General features: G+C 39.5%; 1 protein-coding gene across 1 annotated transcript in view; it reads right to left on the bottom strand.

The window, feature by feature from the left end:
• LOC146916601 (inactive poly [ADP-ribose] polymerase RCD1-like) overlaps positions 1–21248 on the bottom strand; it is a 39231-nt gene extending 17983 nt beyond the window's left edge. Inside the window, exons 1-2 of the mRNA XM_085717068.1 lie at positions 21017–21248; positions 20648–20827 (exon numbers count right to left, since the gene is read on the bottom strand). Coding sequence (XP_085573194.1) covers positions 20648–20821 — 174 coding nt within the window. The 5' untranslated portion in view covers positions 20822–20827; positions 21017–21248. The remainder of the gene's footprint in view (positions 1–20647; positions 20828–21016) is intronic.
• Positions 21249–22188: the final 940 nt, after the last annotated feature.

The following is a 22188-nucleotide window of genomic DNA, read 5'->3' as shown; positions in this document are numbered from 1 at the left end:
AACACACAGAGATTTATAGTGGTTCACCCATTGTGGGCTAGTCCACTCCTCACAATCTTGTGAGAGTTTCCACTATGATGCTTGAGATAACCTCTCAAGTCCTGCACCTTACAATCTTTGTTCACCTGAACAATTACAACTCTGTATTCTCTAAGCCTTAGCAGGCTTGCACCTTCTTGCTAAGTTAACCACTTAGACTTTTATAACCCTTGCTCAAACTAACACTTTAGTACCCCTAAAGCTAGATGAAACTTTGTTACAATTTGTATGGAGGTTGAATGTTTGTTAATCAAACAGAAGAGGAAGAAGAAGAAGTTATCTATAAAAGAGATAACAAAGAGAATTGATTTACACTACAAAGAAGGTAAAAAGAGCCTTTAGTGATGATTAATTGAATTGCAAGAGCTTCAAACAAATTCAAGTTGTTTTCTTGTATGCTTTGCAATGGTGCAAGTAATGCTGAGCCTTTGATCTGTATTTATAGAGTCTTTAAGCTCAAATAGATGTTGTAGGGTGTCCAATGGTGTTATGCCATGTGTCCTGGGTCCCACAAGCTTTTACTTGAAATTCTGGGCAAACATTATGATCTCTGATGAACATCAGAATGTTGTTGCGTTCATGATGATCTTCATCTGGGTTCATCATGTATGAATGAACACATGAATTTCTGGGCATATCATATGCTTTTCATATGAATTTCTGGGCAATAACCAAAGTATGGGCTTTTCCACATACATCAGAATGTTACTTTCCCATATTTGCCTAGGGACTGGTGCATGAAAGATATAGTGGGATTCTGCATCTTCAAGCACATGCTTTGAGGGATTGTGTGGTCCTTGTACTGTACCAACTCCCATGCGTGTCTGTCTTTGATTGAGCAAGACAGATTTGCTTTGCTTTGCCTTTTTGTTTTTCACCTACTGTACTGTTCATAAAGTAAGCATGTGCATAGCTGAACATTCTGACCATCAGAATGTTCCATTTGTTTCACTTAGGATGATTTGTAAGACTACCATTTGATGTAATCAAATCCTAATAGTGAAACACAATGAAGAGCAGTGTTATTAACATATAGGATGATATTCCCTTGTGGAATATTCCTAGTACATCAATGTTCATAGTCTTAAATGAACATTGAGTATCCTTTTTGACATAATCCTTGTATATGCCTTTATTGCTTGATTGTTCCATGCAAATGTACTTTCCTGGACATATATCCATGTCACATGTGCCTTGCATGACCTTGATCAATGTTCTTGAGATTCTTGGCTTGTGTAAGAACAACCTTCTGATCTCTGCTTGAACATTCTGATCTTCGAGCAACATTCTGATCTAACTTTCTGACCTTAGTTTTAGATCATGAATTCAAATGTCCTTTGATTTCTTGATTCTTGGTATCAATTAAACCTTGTTCCTGTCTTAGTTAAAACACTCAAGAGCACAAGTTAAATACCAAGGAATTAATCAAAGTCAATTAATTCTTTAATCATATTGGTTTATTATCTTTAAAAATAATTAGGGATTTTGCCTCAACAGAACAATGGTAAAGGGATTGGATTCTTAGAAGGGAAACCTAATGGAATCAGTCAGAACCTGAAGCTTCTAGTTCTAAGACTAAGAATATTTCAAAGTCAAAGAACTCTAAGCCTAAGGCAATGACAAATTCTGATTCTAAGACTCCAAAGATCAAGATTTTGAAGAGATCAGAACCTGTACCTCAGAGTCTGTTGAACTCAGAGTCTGTTATCTTAAAGCCTAAGTTTAAGAGGAATAAAACAATTGTTGCTTCTTGGGAATCAAAACCAAAAGGTGTTAAACCTAATGTATTGAGTGATCACAAGCTATCAAACTTCCAGCACAAGGAACAAAAGAAGGAGAGTAATACTTCTGGTACTAACCTCAAAGGACCCATAAAGATATGGGTACCTAAATATGAAATTGTCAATGTTGCAGATATGCCTAAGAGCAAAGGAAAAACAAAGGTCATGGTACCTAGACAGCGGTTGCTCAAGACATATGATAGGAAAGAAGTCTATGTTCCTTACCCTCATAATGAAAGAAGGAGGAAATGTGAAATTTGGAGGCAACCAAGCTGGCAAGATTATTGGTACATGAACTATTGGTAACTCTTCTATCTCTATTAATAATGTATGGTTGGTAGATGGTCTTAGACATAACCTACTTAGTATCAGTCAATTTTCTGATAATGAATGTCTATAAAATTAACTTCTCTGAACTGGTTGATCAGAAGGTAGTTTACCTTCTATCAGTGAATGAAAGAAATGGGTGTGGCACAGAAGGTTGGGACATGCTAACTGGAGATTAATCTTTAAGCTTAGTAAGTTACAACTGGTTAAAGGCCTACCAAACATTGACTATCATTCTGATGCACTCTGTGGTGCATGTCAGAAAGGGAAGATTGTAAAATCATCTTTTAAAACTAAAGACATTGTCTCAACTTCCAGACCCTTAGAATTACTACATATTGATTTATTTGGACCAGTTAGCACTGCATCTTTATATGGAAGTAAATATGGATTAGTCATTGTTGATGATTACAGCAGATGGACTTGGGTTAAATTCCTAAGAAGTAAGGATAATGCATATGATGTATTCAGTAACTTCTGCACTCAAATACAGTCTGAAAAAGAAATGAAAATTTTAAAAGTCAGAAGTGATCATGGTGGAGAATTTGAAAATGAGCCATTTGAAACTTTTTGTGAAAAACATGGAATTATCCATGAATTCTCTTCTCCTAGAACTCCACAGCAAAATGGGGTTGTAGAAAGAAAGAATAGAACTTTACAAGAAATGGCTAGAACCATGATTCATGAAAATAATTTGGGTAAACATTTCTGGCCAGAAGCAGTGAATACAACATGTTATGTCCAAAATAGAATCTATATTAGACCTATCTTGGAGAAAACAACATATGAACTCTTTAAAGGAAGAAGACCCAATATCTCTTACTTTCATCAATTTGGATGTACCTGTTACATTCTAAATAATAAATTCTACCTAAAGAAATTTGATGTCAAGGCACAAGAGAAATCTTTTTAGGTTACTCTGAAAGGTCAAAGGCATACAGAGTGTATAATTCAGAAACACTATGATTGTACCTAATCAAAAGGTGACTACCGGTGCTTTGAATGCAGTGGTTGGAATGGTGGTAGAATACATCAAGAATGCTTCTTGGAACGACGGGGGGGGGGGGGGGGGGGGGGTGTACCTGCAGGCACTCTGACGCTCAAGTCAGTAGAGATCAGAGAGTGAGGGTTAAGAGGGAGAGATCGATTCTACCTTGGGGACTGCTAATAGTCCCCTATATATTGAGGTGGAGGGCTGCAAAGCCGTTATAATGGCACACCTGGGTCTGGCGGTTACGAAATCGTGGGAAGTGTAACCGCCAGAGAAATAATTGCGGGAACGTGCAAATAGACGTTGTGGCTTGTTTGAACCGGTCCTGCTTGCTCCGTGCACCCCTTCGCGGAGAAGGGGTATGTCGCAAGTAAGTTTGCCAAGCGTGGTGTTTGAGCTAGGGATTGTATTGGGCCTAAGTAAATGGGCCTAAAGTCCTTTTGGCTGGTCCAGAACAGTAGCCCCCTAAGGCGTTGCTCTTGATGAAGAGTGATGACTTAAGGGCTGGCAGGATTTACTGATCGTAGATGGCACAGTAGGGGATTAACTTCGTTATTCAGCGGGTAAATAGAAAGGGGATTTGTGCTTGCCTATAAGTCTCGAAGCTTTTTTGGCTTTCCTGGATAGAGACCGTTTATCCTGTCGGAATTGCCTTGCAAGCTTTTTTTGGCTTTCCTGGATATAGACCGTCTTCGCCTCCATTGGGTCGTCCGGGAGCTTCCCTTCCTCGATGTATTCTTTGATCGGTATCATCCACGTTCTTGGGGCAGGTTCGACCACGGCTATCGTCGTCGCGCTTGTCCTGTAGCTGGGTTTCTCCAGCGCTTTTTGTAAAAAGGAATGGTTTATTCTGCTTACCCTTGTGCTAGCTAGTTTAGATAGTACGTCCGCCCTCGTGTTTTCCTCCCTTGGGATGAGTGGTATTTCCACTGAGTCGAAGTTACCAATTCTCTCCTTGACTGTGGCTAAGTATTTCTGCAAAAGGGCGTCCTTCATTTATGCCTCGCCCTACACTTGAGATACTACTAGTTGAGAATCTGTCTTCACATGAACTTCTGGGGCGCCTAGGTTTCGAGCCTGGTTGAGCTCCGCTATCACAACTTTGTACTCTGCCTGCTTTTTGGGCACCGAAAATCCAAACCAGAGGGATAATTTGACCGCCAGTCCTTCTGTGCTTTCGAGGATAACAACAGCTCCCCTGCCTCTAGTGTTGGAGGATCCGTCAGTGAATACTGTCCATTTCGAACATGGTTTGGCCGTGGGTGGAGTGAACTCTGCTAGGAAATCTACGAACATTTGTGCCTTCAATGCTTTTCATTCCTCGGAGGTTATGTAGAACTCAGAAAACTATATTGACCATTTGGTCATCCTTCCGGCCAAATCTTATCAAAACAGTACATTCTTGTGCGGCCGGTTGGTTCGGACTATGATGGAGTGGGCCAGAAAATACCTCATCAATTTCCTGACGGCCACCATGAGAGCGAGCGCTACCTTCTTGATTTTTTGGTAGCGGATCTCTGGTCCCACCAGGGCTTTCGAGCAGAAGTAGACGAGGTTCTGATTGGTTCCTAACTCTCTGTACGTGCAAAAGTACAATAATCGTATTAGGGTTTGTTTCGTATTGGTCATGCTGTTATACCCTAATTTTGGACCTAAAAATACTAACTCAATTCTTCTTTTCTTGCATTTCAAGTCATTTGATATGTCTCTGATCAATTGCATCTTTCTCTGCTTCCTATTTCAATATTACTTGCAAAATTCACATAAAAGGGCATTTTAGTCCTTTCCTATGTTAAAATTTCTTTCAATCTTTTAAAAATTGTTTGAGTCCTTTCAAATAGTCTGAATAAGTCTTCATTTCAATTCTATGTCAAAATCCATCTTAAAATTGCATTTGAAGTCGTTCTGAGTCAGTTTAGCCCCTAGGGGCATTTTAGTCTTTTCATGTCTTGAAACTCTGTTTAAATTCTAAAAATTGTGTCTGAGTCTTTTCATTTGGTTTAAATAAACTCTTGCTTCAATTCCCTTGTTAAAAATCCATTTTTAAATTGCATCTGAGTCGTTTTAAGTCAGTTTAGCCCCAGGGGCATTTTGGTCTTTTCACACGAAATTTCGGCAGAGAGAGGTTACTTTAAAGTACCTCATTTAAGTAGTTGGTTCATTTTAGTCCATTTTGTGTTTTTTATTAGTTTCACTTTACGTTTTGTTCATTTTACCAATTTTATTCCAATTTTATTATTACTTTTTCATTTTGTCCTTTTATTTTCAGAAATTGCATTTTAGTCCTTTTGGGCCAAAGTTTGTTTTCTGTTTTTTTATTATTATTGCGGAATGGTCCCTATTAGTGTCAAGTATTTTTTTAGTCCATTTGTCTCAATTGCAGCTTGGTCCCTTAATTTCAAAGAATTGCAGATTGGTCCCTCAAGGCAAAAAGTCCAGTTTCGAATCAAAGCAAGTCCAGGGACACATGTCAACAAGCCATTGGCCACCAAGGCCACATGGCAGCCTATAAAAGGAGCCAGTTCACCAATGCAGGGCCAGAAGCAATCATTACGAGCCACATCACACAAACACATTTTCACCCATTCTCTCTCCTCTAACAGAATCAAAACCGTTTCACCAAAACAAAGATGAAGATTCATCTTCATCACACATAAACCCTAATTTTCCAGCAACCAAAATTCAACAAATTCAATGAATTTAAAGTGGTTCTCAGTGATCCATTGAGGAATCATCATCATCGAACCTCCATCTTCCACAATTCAAGCATAAACTCGTCACCGAAGCAACGAATCTATACGATCATGGAGTTTGAGCGAGAGAAGAAAAGAGATTGAAGCTAGGGTTCAACCAGAGAAGAAGGAGGAACTCACCTATTCATTTTCGGTTTCCAGGAACAACAAATCAAATTCCAGAAAAGTCAGAAGCAGTCACGAAGTTTTCCTGAGAAAACCTTTGTTCAAATCTCCGATAAAACTCAGGTAACATCACAAACCTTCTCATTTTTCTTTCGAAAGCATCAACGAAGGCGCGTGAGTGCCTCTAGCTGATGAAACAATGTAGATCGGTGAATCTTGATGAGGTTTTTAAAAAAGAGTTTGAGATCTAAAAAAAATCTTTAGAAACCGTAAAAAGTTTCTCCGATCTACGTTGATTCGAGGATCTTTTCTGAAAACTGGCCTTGGAATCGAAAAGAGGAGAGAAAGAGCTATAAAAACATGTAATAAGTTTGTAAGACGGCGTAGTTAGAAGCTCCGACGCGGTGGCGCCACCACCGGCCGCCGCGCCGGAGAAAAGAAGAAGATGATCAGAATTAGGTCGGAGAGGAGTGTCACTTGCAGACTCTCTCTCTCTAGGAACCTTAAAGAGAGAAAGATTAGGAGAAGTGAGGGTTAGACCATGTTCCTTTGGTCTTATACCAACTCCAAACCGGTTCAACCCGTTTGTCCAGCTGCTTTGGTCCTTATCTAGGCCCAGTTTCCATGTCTGCAGGCTGTTTGCTATGCACACCCCCTTGCTTGTGCGTTTTTGATGTTTTCTTGCTCACTGCACCCCCTGCCTTGCCTATAACTTCTTAAAAAATTCCAAGAAAATTCCTATGTGCTTCTAATGTGTTTTTCGATATTCATGTGATTGTTTTACATATTAAAATTGATAAAAAAGTATATGTGATGTCTCTTGTGATTAGTTTGTTTTCTTATTAAATTCTTGCAAGTTTTTTGCTACGTTTTGGCATGATTTTTTTTGTCCAATTGATGCATGTGCTTGTTGTGTAACCTTGTGATGTGCTTGCCATTAACTTGTATCTTTGTGTTTACTGTTTGTGAATGGGATTTGTCAATTTCTTGTTTTCCAAGTAATGTGAGTATTCTTGTGAAAATAAAGTGTAAAATATGCCTAAAGTGTGCTATAAGGCTTGGCTTGATATTTCCTCATAATTCTTGTGTTGGAAACTGAACTAAAACACTTTGTAAAGTGGTCATGATATGAGAATTATAGGTCATGTGTTTGCCTTGTTATTGTGGTGAACTTTTAGGCATAGTTTGCTACTTGTTTTGCTAAGTTTTGTCACTTTGTTAGTGCTATTTTACTTACCTATGTCCCTATCTCTTTATGCCTCATATTACTAACAATTTCCTCTATTTTGTTTCATACATCATGAGCTTTTCATCTTCCATCTCACATTTTCATCCATTTATTTTCCTACACTTTAAAATTCATGCAATACTTAGAATGTAAAGACTTAGGAATTTTGTAATATTTTTCCTATGCTTTTTTAGTTTCTTGCAAGACCATAGAATGTATTTAGGCCAATGATGTAAAGGACTATGGACTCTAATGATGTACACCGACACAAGCACCGACACATGCACACACATCACATAGATATTTTTAGATGTATGCTTAGGTTATGCATGTTTAGATGTATGTTTAGGATTGCATGTTTAGATGAATGCTTAGGATTTACACTTAGAAAAATCAATTTTCCAAAAAACTTGAACAACATCACTTGAAAACCTTTTCCAAAAAATATAGGAGTCAAAACTCCTTTGCATTTTCTCTTCATTTTCTTAATCAAATTTCAATGAAAATTAATCATACTTTGACTTTCTTTTGCAAAATAACTAATTCAACCTCACAATTTCACAATCTTATGCCCTTGAGGCCTCTCTCTCTCTCTCTCTCTCTCTCTCTCTCTCTCTCATTCTTCAAAATTCCATTTTCAAACTTAAAATCAACCAACAAAAAAACAAAAACATTTTTTGGAAGAGAACTACGGTGGATTTGATCCCTTAAACGGGTACGTAGGCAAGGAATCAAAATTCCTTCAATTCAAATAAAATAAAAATCCAAACACATTCTTCTCCCTCCAATTCTTCACTTAGAAAACTCTTAGGCTTAATATCATCTTTCAAAATAGCATTTAAAAATAAAGCGCGCGCGTAGAAAGTAAAGACGGTTCCTATAGGTTACTATAGTCATTATGGATGCCTAACACCTTCCCGTAGCGAAAACAACTCCCGGATCTCGATTCTCAAGGGTTTTGCTTACTTTTTCCCTTCCCAAGAAAAAATAAGATATCACCGGTTAAAAGGTCCAAGCGTAATCAATGTTTGACACCCGAAAACCAAGATAAAACAGCTGGCGACTTCACTGGGGAGATTCGAGAGTTACGCCTAGTCATTATTTTCACGCTTGCGCTCTTTTTACTTGTTTCTTTTACTTGCTTTCCTATGTGAATAAATGTTTAAATTCTTGCAAACGTGTGGGGTGAGAATATCAAAAGTCCTACACCCGGGCTGAGTGAACTTAGGATTTAGGAGGGATATAATCGACAATTCATTCCGGGGGTTGCCTCGTGTTTTGGATTATGCGATCAATCCCACATAGCTGAGGCATTTTGGGGGTGACGTTGTCGGCGCGTGTTGTCGCGTTTAGGCACTTTACTTCTAATTGTTCTATGACACTATGAACCGTAGATAACCAAACCCATCCATGGCCATTTTCTAGGACGTAGTGCAGAGGCTAAACCGAGTGTTGTCTCGAGCTTTAGTCGTCACGCGATACTACACTCAAGTTAGACCTTCCTACGGATAATCATGGAGCGAGTGTTGTCTCGTGACACCGTGATATACGTCAGAGAGGTTGCAACTTGGGGACCCTTTTTAGAACCCGGTTACTATCTCCTAAAGCCTTAGTTTCACCGGACACCGTATCCACCCATGACTCCTCGACTTTGAACTTCAACCCACCATGTTTTCTCCGAACTTGAACATAATCATGCATTCATGCATACATACATGCATAAACTTTTTCCATGCATTGTTATCGAAGGGTTTAGACAAATTGAATTTGTAAACATTGTAGGAATGGGGAAGACTAAGTCCTACAAGTTCAGGGAAATGGATTTGGCTAGTTTGAGAGATTTGGCACTCAAGATTGAGGATCCGACTGGTTTCCGACATCGTTACGGGGCTTTACTTACTATTCTCCAGACTAATGTGGATGAGAAGCTTGTGCACACTCTAGTGCAATTCTATGATCGGGAGTATCGGTGCTTTACTTTTCCCGACTTTCAGTTGGTGCCTACCCTAGAGGCTTATTCTTCCTTGATGGGTCTATCTATTGCTAAGGGGGTACCCTTCGCGGGACTTGAGAATCCTCCTACTCCATTGGTTATTGCTAAAGATCTCTATCTCAAGACCACCGATGTCTCCAAGAATCTTGTCACTAAAGCTCGCATCCGAGGGTTCACTTCAAAGTATCTACTTGAGAAAGCCAACCTCAAGACCACTTGTCAGGACACTCTTGAAGCTATTCTCGCACTCCTCATCTATGGGCTTATTCTCTTTCCAAATCTTGATGACTTCGTGGACATGAATGCTATTATGATCTTCCACTCCAAGAATCCGGTTCCTACTTTGCTAGCTGACACATATCATGCTATTCACGATCGATCCGGCAAGGGTCGTGGATACATTCTTTGTTGCGTGCCTCTCCTCTATAGGTGGTTTATTTCGCACCTTCCGGAGTCTTTCCACGACAATCCGGAGAATTGGTCTATTTCACAGAGGATTATGGCTCTCACTCCTAATGAAGTGGTTTGGCTCACTCCCGCTTCTAGAGTCAAGGAAATTATCTTTGGTGGTGGAAAGTTTCTTAATGTACCTCTTCTTGGTACCCGGGGTGGAATCAACTATAACCCGGAGCTCGCCTTGCGACAATTTGGTTTCCCGATGAAAGAAAAGCCCATCAATCTTGCTACATCTCCCTATTTCTTCCACTACTCCAATGCTCCCACGGGAATAAGAGAGGATTTCATGGAAGCTTGGTCCAAACTTCGGAAGAAAGAGGTGAAACATATGGGTGTAAGGTCCGGTGTTGCTCATGAGGCCTATACACAGTGGGTGATAAACCAAGCTGAGGAGATTGGTATGCCTTACCCCTCTATAAGATATGTGTCTGCATCTATTCCTACCATGCCTTTGCCTCTATTTCCACCTACTCAGGAGATGTATCAGGAGCATCTAGCTATGGAGAGTCGGGAGAAGCATCAGTGGAAGACTAGATACTATGAGGCTGAGAACTTGATCATGACTTTGGATGGAAAGGAAGAGCAGAAGACTCATGAGGTGATGACACTGAAGAAAGAGTTAGCTAAGGCTAAGAGAGAGATTGAAGAGAAAGATAGGTTGCTTATGAGAGACTCTAAGAGGGCTAGGGGTGCCCGTGACTTCTATGCACGATACTGCAGCTATGAGTCTGAGTTTGAGGATGACACTTCCACTTCCTATACTTGAGGATTTCCATTTCCTGTTGTTATTTCCATTTGTTTATGTTGTTTTACATTTCAAAGTCTATCCCTTGGCTTAGCATTTCAAAGGGAATCGTCCTGTAAAACTATATGTTGGTTGTTTGTTTCCCGTTTATGTTAATTGTTGTTTAGTAATGTTTACAAATTTCTAATTTGTCTAAAACCCTTCGATAACATAAAAAGAGTCTTTTTGCATATGCATTTATACATCTCATGCATCATATGCATTCATTGGTCACAAAAGACTTCTCTCGTGCTCATTGCCTCCTGGTTTTTTCCGCCGCAGTTTGAAAAGTGGCTCGTGTTCGCAAGGTTTACCAACCAGATAGAGTTCATCAAACAAGATTTCACAAGAGAAGAATCATGGCTAACTTTGAAGAAGAAAATGCTCAGCTCCGTGCCGAATTGGCTGCTATAAAAGAAGACTTGGCTAAGGCTCATGACGCTATGTCTACTATGATGGCTGCACAAGAACAACCAGCCACATCTGTTCCAGTTTCTACTGAAGCAATTCCGTCTATCCCACTATCTACTGTGGTGTCTGATGCTCGTTTTGTTATGCCCAATGGACGTCCTTATGGGCTCTCAGCTTTCTATTCTCCTAATACTGCTGCTGGTGTCTCTGGTTTCGCTGGTCAAGGACAGATTCCTGTATCCACCTCTATGCTTCAAGTGACTACTGTTGTTACCGATCCTATTGTCCACGCTGTGCAACAGGTGATTGATGTCGATACTCCGCGTGGACGAGACCCTGTAATGGAGGCTATGAAACAACTGTTAAGAGAATTGGCTGGAGAACTCCGTGAGGTCAAAGCTAGCCGTGGGAACAATGTCTCTGCTAAGGCTCGTGATCTATGCTTGGTATCCCGATTTGAGGTTCCTAAGAAATTCAAAATACCAGATTTTGACAAATACAATGGATCTTCTTGTCCACATAGCCATGTCATTCGGTACGTCCGAAAGATGGCCAATTATGCAGATAATGATGCACTGATGATACATTGCTTCCAAGACAGCCTAGTAGAAGATGCGGCAGATTGGTACACTGGTTTAAGCAAAGATAACATCCATACTTTTGAGGATCTTGCAGATGCTTTTGAGAGTCATTATGAGTTCAACACCCGTCTGAAGCCGAATAGAGATTCTCTTAAATCTTTGTCTCAGAAGTCAGATGAAACTTTCCGTGAATATGCTCAGAGATGGAGAGGGGCAGCTGCCCGTGTTTCTCCTCGACTCGATGAGGAAGAATTAACACAGACATTCCTGAAGACTCTGAAGAAGGAATATAAGGAAAGGATGATAGTCTCTGCTCCAAACAACTTCTCTGACATGGTTACCATGGGAACTCGTCTAGAAGAGGCTGTCAGAGAGGGTATCATCGTTCTTGAAAAGGGTGAATCTTCAGCCAGTGCACCAAAGAAGTATGGTAATGGCCACCATAAGAGGAAAGAATCCGAAGTAGGGATGGTATCTGGTAATCAGTCTACACCTGTTAATGCTACTCAGTTACCTTTGTCCTACCAATACATGCAGTACTCTCAACATCCTTTCTTCCCGCCATTCTACCAGCAATATCCTCTGCCACCGGGTCAACCACCAGTGCTCGTTAATGCCATTGCTCAGCAAGTACAACAACAACCTCCTGCTCAACAACAACAGCAGCAACAACAGGGTCCTCGGCCCAAGACTTATTTTCCACCAATACCTATGCGGTATGCTGAGCTGCTCCCAACTTTACTTGCTAAGGGACACTATGTCACTAGACCAGGCAAGCCTCCGCCTAACCCTTTGCCTCCTAGGTTCCGACAGGATCTTACATGTGAATTCCATCAGGGCGCTCAAGGCCATGATGTTGAAGGTTGATATGCTCTGAAATATATTGTGAAAGACCTGACAGAAAAAGGACGGTTGACTTTTGAAAATAGTGTTCCTCATGTTCTTGACAATCCACTTCCAAACCATGCTGCTGTTAACATGATCGAGGCTTTCGAAAGAATTCCTGTTCCTCAAGAGGATCCCATGTTGGATGTCCGCAATGTTGTTACTCCCTTGGTACCGCTACATGTCAAACTCTGCCAGGCTTCTTTGTTCAAACACAATCATGCTGCTTGTTCAGAATGTCTTCAAAATCCTATGGGTTGTTGTGCGGTACAAGATGATATACAAAGCTTGATGGATGACAAACACTTGATTGTCAGTGATGTATGTGTGATTGTGCCAGTGTTTCATGATTCTCCGATTGAAGGTGTATCCCAGACAAGGAATGTTGAACCTTTGGTGATCAGGTTACCTGGTCCGGTATCTTATGCCTCTACAAAAGCAATCCCTTACAAGTACAATGCAACCATGATTGAGAATGGAGTGGAAGTGCCTCTGGTATCTCCGGCTACAGTTGATAATGTTGCTAGTGAAATTACAGCTCTGAGAAGCGGGAAAGTCCGTCCACCCTTGTTCCAAAAGAAGGTGGTTACACCTATTACCGCAATAACTCCACCAGTTGCTCCTCCCGTTGACAAGAGCTCCGGCCCATCAGGCCAATCTATTGAAGAGTCTAATCTGGACGAAATTCTGAGGCTTATTAAGAAGAGTGACTATAAAATCGTTGACCAGCTGCTACAAACTCCGTCAAAGATATCCATCTTGTCTCTGCTCCTAAGCTCAGAGGCTCACAGGAAAGTGTTGATGAAAGTACTGGAACAGACTTATGTTGATCATGAAGTCTCTGTGGATCAGTTCGATGGAATAATGGGTAACATTACCGCTTGCAACAACTTGGGGTTTGGGGATGATGAGCTCCCCGAAGCAGGGAAACACCACAACTTAGCTTTGCACATCTCAGTACACTGTAAGTCTGACATGATATCCAAAGTGCTGGTGGACACTGGATCATCTTTAAATGTAATGCCTAAGTCTACACTAAGACAGTTGAGTCATCACGGAATTTCCCAAAGGGGAAGCAGCTATTTGGTTAAGGCTTTCGACGGATCTCGCAAAGATGTTCTTGGGGAAGTAGACTTGCCAATTACCATTGGTCCCGAGACATTTTAGATCACTTTCCAGGTCATGGACGTCAATGCTTCTTACAGTTGTCTCCTCGGAAGACCGTGGATTCACGACGCTGGAGCAGTAACTTCTACTTTGCATCAAAAGCTCAAGTTCGTGAGGAATGGTAAGCTTGTCACTGTGCATGGTGAAGAAGCATATCTGGTTAGCCAAGTGTCATCTTTCTCTTGTGTTGAAGCAGGGTCCGCTGAAGGGACGTCATTTCAAGGCTTGATTGTTGAGGGTGCAGAACCCCGCAGAGCTAGTGCTAGTATGGCTTCATTGAAAGACACCCAGAGAGCTGTTCAAGAAGGGCAAGCTGCTGGCTGGGGCAAAGTGATACAGATTCTGGAAAACAAGCGCAAAGAGGGCCTTGGATTTTCCCCGACTTCGGGCGTTTCAACAGGAACTTTCTACAGTGCTGGGTTTATCAATGCTATTGCTGAAGATGCTGCTGAGAGTAGTTATGTGCCTACATTTGTTGTACCTGGAGGCACTGTGAGGAATTGGGAGGCCATTGATGTTCCTTTAGTCATGCATGCTTCCATGTAATGTGTCTTGTTGCTCATGTTTTTCTTTGTTTTCAAAATAACAATCCTTCCGCTCTGCCCAAGGCGAAAGTGATATCATTGTAAGGGCATGATTGTTTCGGCATTGCCGTTATCAATAAAAGTTGTCGTCTTTTCCGCGACTCTTTGTTTTTTACTTTTAGTGCCTTTTTCTTGGAAATAATGGTAATGCCAGAAAAAACCAAAACATCTGTATTTTCTTATTAATTTCAAAAATCTGCATGAAAAACTTTTTCTAAAAATCATCCCAATCATATCATGCAGATTGAACCATAATAAACCCGTTGAACACAGTGACCCTATGGTTCCTCCAAATTTTGAATTCCCTGTATATGAAGCTAAAGATGAGGAGGATGATGAAGAGATACCGTATGAGATCACTCGACTGCTTGAGCAAGAAAGAAGAGCCATTCAGCCTCACCAGGAAGAAATTGAGCTCATCAACCTGGGTACTGAAGAGAATAAGCGAGAGATTAAGATCGATGCTGCACTAGAGCCAGAAGTGAAAAAGAAGATTATTCAGCTTCTCCATGATTATCCAGATGTCTTTGCATGGTCCTATGAAGATATGCCGGGTCTAGATCCCAAGATTGTGGAACATCGGATACCGACAAGACCTGAATGTCCTCCTGTCAAACAGAAATTGAGAAGGTCTCGTCCAGACATGGCTCTTAAGATCAAGGCTGAGGTGCAGAAGCAAATTGACGCGGGTTTCCTCATGACAGCTGAATACCCTGAGTGGATTGCCAATATCGTACCAGTACCAAAGAAAGATGGGAAAGTTCGAATGTGTGTTGATTACAGAGATCTGAACAAAGCCAGTCCAAAAGATAACTTCCCATTGCCTCATATTGATGTGCTTGTTGACAGTACTGCTCAATCCAAAGTGTTCTCCTTCATGGATGGTTTCTCTGGTTATAACCAGATACGGATGTCACCTGAAGATAGAGAAAAGACGTCCTTCATCACTCCATGGGGAACGTTCTGTTATAAAGTGATGCCGTTTGGCTTGATAAATGCTGGTGCGACCTATCAAAGGGGTATGACAACTCTGTTTCATGATATGATTCACAAAGAGATTGAAGTATATGTTGATGACATGATTGTGAAGTCAGGTGATGAAGAGCAACATGTTGTGTATTTGAAAAAGATGTTTGAAAGATTGAGAAAGTACAAGCTGCGGTTGAATCCTAACAAGTGCACATTCGGTGTACGATCTGGAAAGTTGCCAGGCTTCATTGTCAGCCAAAGAGGCATTGAAGTTGACCCTGATAAAGTCCGAGCCATCAGAGAGATGCCAGCTCCTCAAACTGAAAAGCAAGTCAGAGGTTTCCTCGGACGTCTGAACTATATTTCAAGATTCATATCTCACATGACTACTACCTATGGACCAATTTTCAAATTGCTCAGAAAGAATCAGCCTGTTGTACGGAATGATGAATGTCAGGAAGCTTTTGATAGCATTAAAGAATACCTGTTAGAGCCACCTATCCTTGTCCCACCAGTGGAAGGAAGGCCTTTGATTATGTATCTATCAGTGTTAGATGATTCAGTGGGTTGTGTTCTCGGTCAGCAAGATGAGACTGGTAAGAAAGAGCATGCTGTCTACTATCTGAGCAAGAAGTTCACCGACTGTGAGACTCGGTATACGATGCTTGAAAAGACTTGTTGTGCTTTAGCGTGGGCTGCCAAACGCCTGCGTCATTATATGGTGAATCATACAACTTGGTTGATATCCCGAATGGATCCAATCAAGTACATCTTTGAGAAGCCTGCTGTTACTGGAAAGATTGCACGTTGGCAAATGTTGTTGTCTGAATATGATATTGTGTACAAAGCTCAGAAAGCAATCATGGGAAGCATCCTTGCTGAGCATCTTGCTTGTCAACCTCTTGATGATTACCAGCCGATTAAGTTTGATTTCCCTGATGAAGAGATTATGTATCTGAAAGCAAAAGACTGTGAAGAACCACTGATCAATGATGGGACGGACCCCAATAGCAAATGGGGATTGGTGTTTGATGGTGCTGTTAATGCTTATGGTAACGGAATTGGAGCCATCATTGTAACTCCGCAGGGGCACCACATTCCTTTCACCGCTCGAATAACTTTTGAATGCACAAACAATATAGCTGAATATGAAGCATGCATCTTGGGCATTGAAGAAGCTATGGACCTGAGAATTAAGCACCTTGACATCTATGGAGATTCCGAACTTGTCATTAATCAGATAAAGGGTGAATGGGAGACCCATCATGAGAAGCTGATCCCTTACCGTGACTATACAAGACGTCTGTTGACATACTTTACCAAGGTCGAGCTGCACCACATCCCTCGGGATGAGAACCAGATGGCTGATGCTCTTGCTACTTTGTCTTCCATGTTTCGTGTGAACCATTGGAATGACGTGCCCGTAATCAAAGTGCAGCGTCTTGATAGACCCGCTCATGTGTTTACTATTGAAAATGTACCAGATCGGGCTGATGAAGATGTGAATGATAAAAGGCCTTGGTATTACAACATCAAACAATTCTTGCAGAATCATGAATATCCACCTGGTGCTTCCAACAGGGATAAAAAGACCTTGAGAAGATGGGCTAGCAAATTCCTTCTGGACGGAGAAATCCTATACAAAAGGAACTATGACATGGTCTTGTTGAGGTGTGTTGATAAGCAAGAAGCTGAGAAATTGATGCATGATGTACATGACGGTACCTTTGGGACCCATGCTTCGGGTCACACCATGTCAAGAAAACTGTTAAGAGCCGGCTATTACTGGATAACTATGGAGCGTCATTGCCACAAACATGCTAAGAGATGCCACAAGTGTCAAATTTATGCTGATAAGATTCATGTGCCTCCACACGCTCTCAATGTTATATCTTCCCCATGGCCTTTCTCTATGTGGGGCATCGACATGATCGGAAGATTTGAACCAAAAGCTTCTAATGGACATCGTTTCATTCTAGTGGCAATTGACTATTTCACCAAGTGGGTTGAGGCTGCTTCATATGCAAATGTGACCAAGCAAGTGGTTGTCAAGTTTATCAAGAATAACCTCATCTGTCGATATGGTGTTCCCAACAAGATCATCACTGACAATGGTTCCAATCTGAACAATAGCATGGTGCAAGCTTTATGTGAAGAATTCAAGATCGAACATCACAACTATTCTCCTTATAGACCTCAGATGAATGGTGCAGTTGAGGCCGCTAACAAGAACATCAAGAAGATTGTCCAGAAGATGGTCACTACTTACAAAGACTGGCATGAAATGCTACCTTTTGCCTTGCATGGTTACCGTACTACAGTGCGCAGTTCAACCGGGGCAACTCCCTTTTCTCTGGTATATGGTATGGAAGCAGTTCTCCCCTTGGAAGTGGAGATTCCCTCTCTTCGAGTGATCATGGAAGCAAAATTAACTGAGGCTGAATGGTGTCAAAGTCGGTACGATCAATTGAATCTGATTGAAGAGAAACGTATGGATGCTATGGCTCATGGACAGTTGTATCAAGTGCGAATGAAGAATGCTTTTGACAAGAAAGTCCGGCCTCGAGAATTCAAGGAAGGCGAACTTGTATTGAAAAGAAGGATAAGCCAACAACCCGACCCAAGGGGCAAGTGGACACCTAACTATGAAGGTCCTTATGTTGTCAAGAAGGCTTTCTCTGGTGGTGCTTTGATTCTTACACACATGGATGGTGTTGAACTCCCAAATCCTGTTAATGCCGATATAGTCAAGAAATACTTTGTCTAAAAAGAAAAGAACAGCGTGGTAGGTCGAAAACCCGAAAGGGCGATCCAGGCAAAAGTTAGGGACAAAAAAATGAATATGAAAAAGCTCGCTGAGATTGTACGCAACTCAGGCAAGAATGAGCGCCTCGATGAGCCGAACACCCGAAAGGGCGGTCCATGCAAAAATGAGTTTAACAATAAAAGACAAGTAACTATATCTGGCAAATCACCATCACCCCTTGGGGCATCTGCAACTGTCAACGATCGTCTTCATCAGAAGCTTCTGTACTTGTGAATTCAAAATTTCTATGAAATGTAGTGGTCATCGTGTTCAATGTACCACCAACCAATAAAATTACCATTTTCCAAGCTTTGTAAATCCGTGAAGTCATGCCTTTGGCTGACTCTCACTCTTCTACATCAATTTGAGCCTGTGCTATTGTTTGAAATTCTATTTCCTTTCTATTTTCAATACTATATACAAAATATTTTCTTTCTATTTGATGATGTCAATGTCTGAAACAAATATCTTTTAAAATTGAAAAAAAAAATCTTTTTGTCTATTTTGAAAGCAAACCTGAGCAATAGGGTACATTTCAATGAAACATGCATGAATAAATGAATGTCAATGTCTATTTCAATACATGCTACGAGCAGGTTACTCCCCAGGATGATCTGTGGTCAATGGCAAGAATGAAAAAAACAGAATGAAATTTGAAAAAATGAAAATAAAAAGCTCGCTAAGTTGAAAACCCAAAAGGGCAGCTTAGGCAAAAATGAGCACCCCGCTGATTGACAACCTATGAAGGCAATTCAGGCAAAAATGGGGCAATGAAAAGAATTTTATTCCCCGGTGAATCGAAAACCCGAAAGGGCGGTTCAGGCAAAAATGGGATTGAAGAATGAAAGAATGAAAATGATATGAAAAACATTGACCACAGATGCGAACATCCAATGTTTTCCCAGCACTGACACGCCTAACAACGGCGACCTGTATCCAAGAATCTTCCAAGGGTCCCTCCTCTACAAGTTTATATTGCCCTCAGCCGTGGTTTTGATACGTATTTCAACGACGGTCTCTCCAAAGAGGATTTCTATGTGAATATGTTGTAGCACGAGCCACTACGTGCCCAATCTTCCAATGTTTCGTCTGCCTTTGTGAAACTTCTCTGTCGAATTACAAACCAATCATGCATTTCAAGCATTCATACATGCATAATCATGCATTTTATGTGCTCATACATTCAATAATCTTGTTATACCATACATACATGTTACATTTCCAATTTCAACTTCCAATCCAACTCAGTGTCCACTTTCAATTCAGTTCAAACTCCCTTTTCAATTCAACCCAATTTCAATTTCCAATTCAACCCAATCTTCAATCTCAATTTCAATTCAATTCAATTTCAAATGTCAAATTCAACTCACTTCCAAATTTCAATCCAATCTCAATTTCAACTCAATCCAATTTCAACTGTCGAACTCAATTTCAATCTCCGATTTCAATCCAATCACAATTTCAATTCCAACTGTCAAATTCAATTCAATTTCAACCTTCAATCCAATTTCAATGTCAATTTGACTCAATTCAATTTCAATCTCCAATTCAATTCAATTTCAACTATCAATTCAATGTCTATGTCTATGTCTCTGACTAATCTCAATTTTCAATCTCTCTTTCAATCTCAAACTTTCAATTCAATGTCTTTGTCAATATTAATCAACTCTCAATTTGCTTTTGGGCCCACAATAATGGTCATGACTATCCTCAAATCAAGTCAATATCAATTCACTCTCAATTTGCATCTTTCTAAATCCAACTTCCAATTTGTATCTTGTCACTGGTCAAGTGGCTAGTTCGATCCAAAGAACAACTTGTACCTGCTTATATACCTATACTTCCGGACAAACAACAAGTTCGATCCAAAGAACAGTTTGTACCCAACTTATGCTTTGTTATCAGTCAAACGACAAGCTCGATCCAAAGAACAGTTTGCACCAACCTACATGATGTGGTGATGATCCAGCGGCAAGTTAGATCCAAAGAACAGTTTGTATCTACCCTTTTGTCTATATCTCCAGCCAAACAGCCAGTTCGATCCAAAGAACAGTTTGTACCTGTCTATCTGTTTGTATCTTCAATCAAGTGTCAAGTTCGATCCAAAGAACAGCTTGTATTTACCTATATGTCTATGTTTTCGATCAAGTGCCAAGTTCGATCCCAAGAACAGCTTGCACCTATCTCTTGTTTTGTATTTCTTGGTCAAGTGGCTAGTTCGATCCAAAGAACAGCTTGTACCCTATTTTCTATCCCCTGGTTTGTCTACACTGTCCGTGTCCACCGGAATTCCCAGTGACATGACATGCTCCATAGACTCCAGTCGTTTGTCTTTCATTCATAATCAAAATATTGCATGGCATTCATGATTTTGAAAATCTAAGAACATATTTTTATGTCCAAAAACAGTGCAAATGTTAATATTTAAGTATCTTCGTCCCGTCAAATCAAAGACTTCGTCTCTTGACTCTCCGGACAAAGAAACTTAAATAGGGGCAGCTGTTATACCCTAATTTTGGACCTAAAAATACTAACTCAATTCTTCTTTTCTTGCATTTCAAGTCATTTGATATGTCTCTGATCAATTGCATCTTTCTCTGCTTCCTATTTCAATATTACTTGCAAAATTCACATAAAAGGGCATTTTAGTCCTTTCCTATGTTAAAATTTCTTTCAATCTTTTAAAAATTGTTTGAGTCCTTTCAAATAGTCTGAATAAGTCTTCATTTCAATTCTATATATTTTATCATTTAAGACATACACATAAATTTGATCTACTTTACATACCACAAATTGGGCATAATGATGAACGATTTCAAGCTTATTATGTGGAGGAACCATGTTTCTTATGGCATCTAAAGGCATAGTAAAAGGCATCCAAGGGGCATCATATAGGGTAGCGTGCTTTCGCTTCAGATTGACTGTAGCTCCATCCAATTCCTTTGTGGGTTTTGCGTCCATTGATGACTGTAAATATACACGTGCTCAGATATAAAATAAAAGGTGCAAGACTTAAATTTAACTTTAGACCGTGAGCAACAAGAACTAAACAATTCCTTGTTCTCAAGCAAAAACGAACTAATTACAGTAACTTGAACTCAAAATAAAAAACAATAAAAAAATCTATGAAACAAAGAAAAGGCTATGGAATTATACCTGAGTGCAGTAACACGCAACAAAAGAAAGAATAAACAATTCAAAAATAATTTGTTTTAACTTTGAAACTGTGTATCTAATTGGAGTAAGGGGTCCTATTTACACTAAACCCACACAAGATTAATTTTACAGATATTAATACTCTCACATACGTGTATCATACGTGTATATTTTTGTTTATCCTTATCAATTTTCCTTGTTCAACGGTTTTTTGCTGAGTAAGCATTAACTAAATATTCACTGTATATGTTTGCTTTCTCAACAATTCACGTCGATTTTTATCCTTTTATATTGAACGGTTTTCCTAATTTTAATTTGATTTTTTAATGTTTGTTAAATCTTAAAATATTTTCTATAAAATTACGGATTTATTACAAAAATATTATATTAACTATTTTGGTATTAACTTTTCCATAATATTAAAATATGAACTCGACATTGGCAACCATTCTTTTGACGATTTTATTATACTAGTTGTTTTGACAATGTATACTTGCACACTTACTTTTTTTTTTTTACACAATAGGGTAAATTAGTTTCACTAACATCCATTAAAATATAATATCACTTTCAGTATTGTTTAAAAAATAACTTATTTTCAATTTCTTTAAAAAAATTACCCTAACAATTTATCATTATTTTAAGCAACATGATCTGAAAATTCTAACAAATAACCATATATGATTTTTTTTATTAAAAAAGAAATAATTATGAATTATTAAACAATTCAAATATCAAATTAAAATTTGAAAAAGTGTATTCTAAAACGATAAAAGAGATATGAAAACTGGGGAAGTAATAATCCAAATAATCATAATTGTTCGATCATTATAAATGTTTGACTTTAATTATAATTAGGCTAAATTGCATTTTGGTCCCTTAATTATTTAGGTAGTATCACTTTGGTCCCTTAATTAAAATTCGATTTATTTTGGTCCCTTAACCTCTCTCCATTACACGTTTTGGTCCTTTCCGTTAGTGTTAATTTAAAAACGTTAGGTTTTCTTCATTTTCTTTTGGAATTTTTCTGGGATTCTTGTTGTTGAAGGTTGATAAAGATGATATGAAGATGAAAAAGAGGAGAAGAAGATGAAGAAAACCTAACGTTTTTGAATTAAAACTAACAGAAATGACCAAAATGTGTAACATAGAGAAGTTAAGGGACCAAAATA

This window comes from Medicago sativa, chromosome 6 (assembly GCF_051527215.1).
Source record: "Medicago sativa cultivar Bolivia chromosome 6, Bolivia_mono, whole genome shotgun sequence".
Classification (NCBI taxonomy): domain Eukaryota; kingdom Viridiplantae; phylum Streptophyta; class Magnoliopsida; order Fabales; family Fabaceae; genus Medicago; species Medicago sativa.
This window is presented reverse-complemented; position numbering and strand designations above follow the sequence as displayed.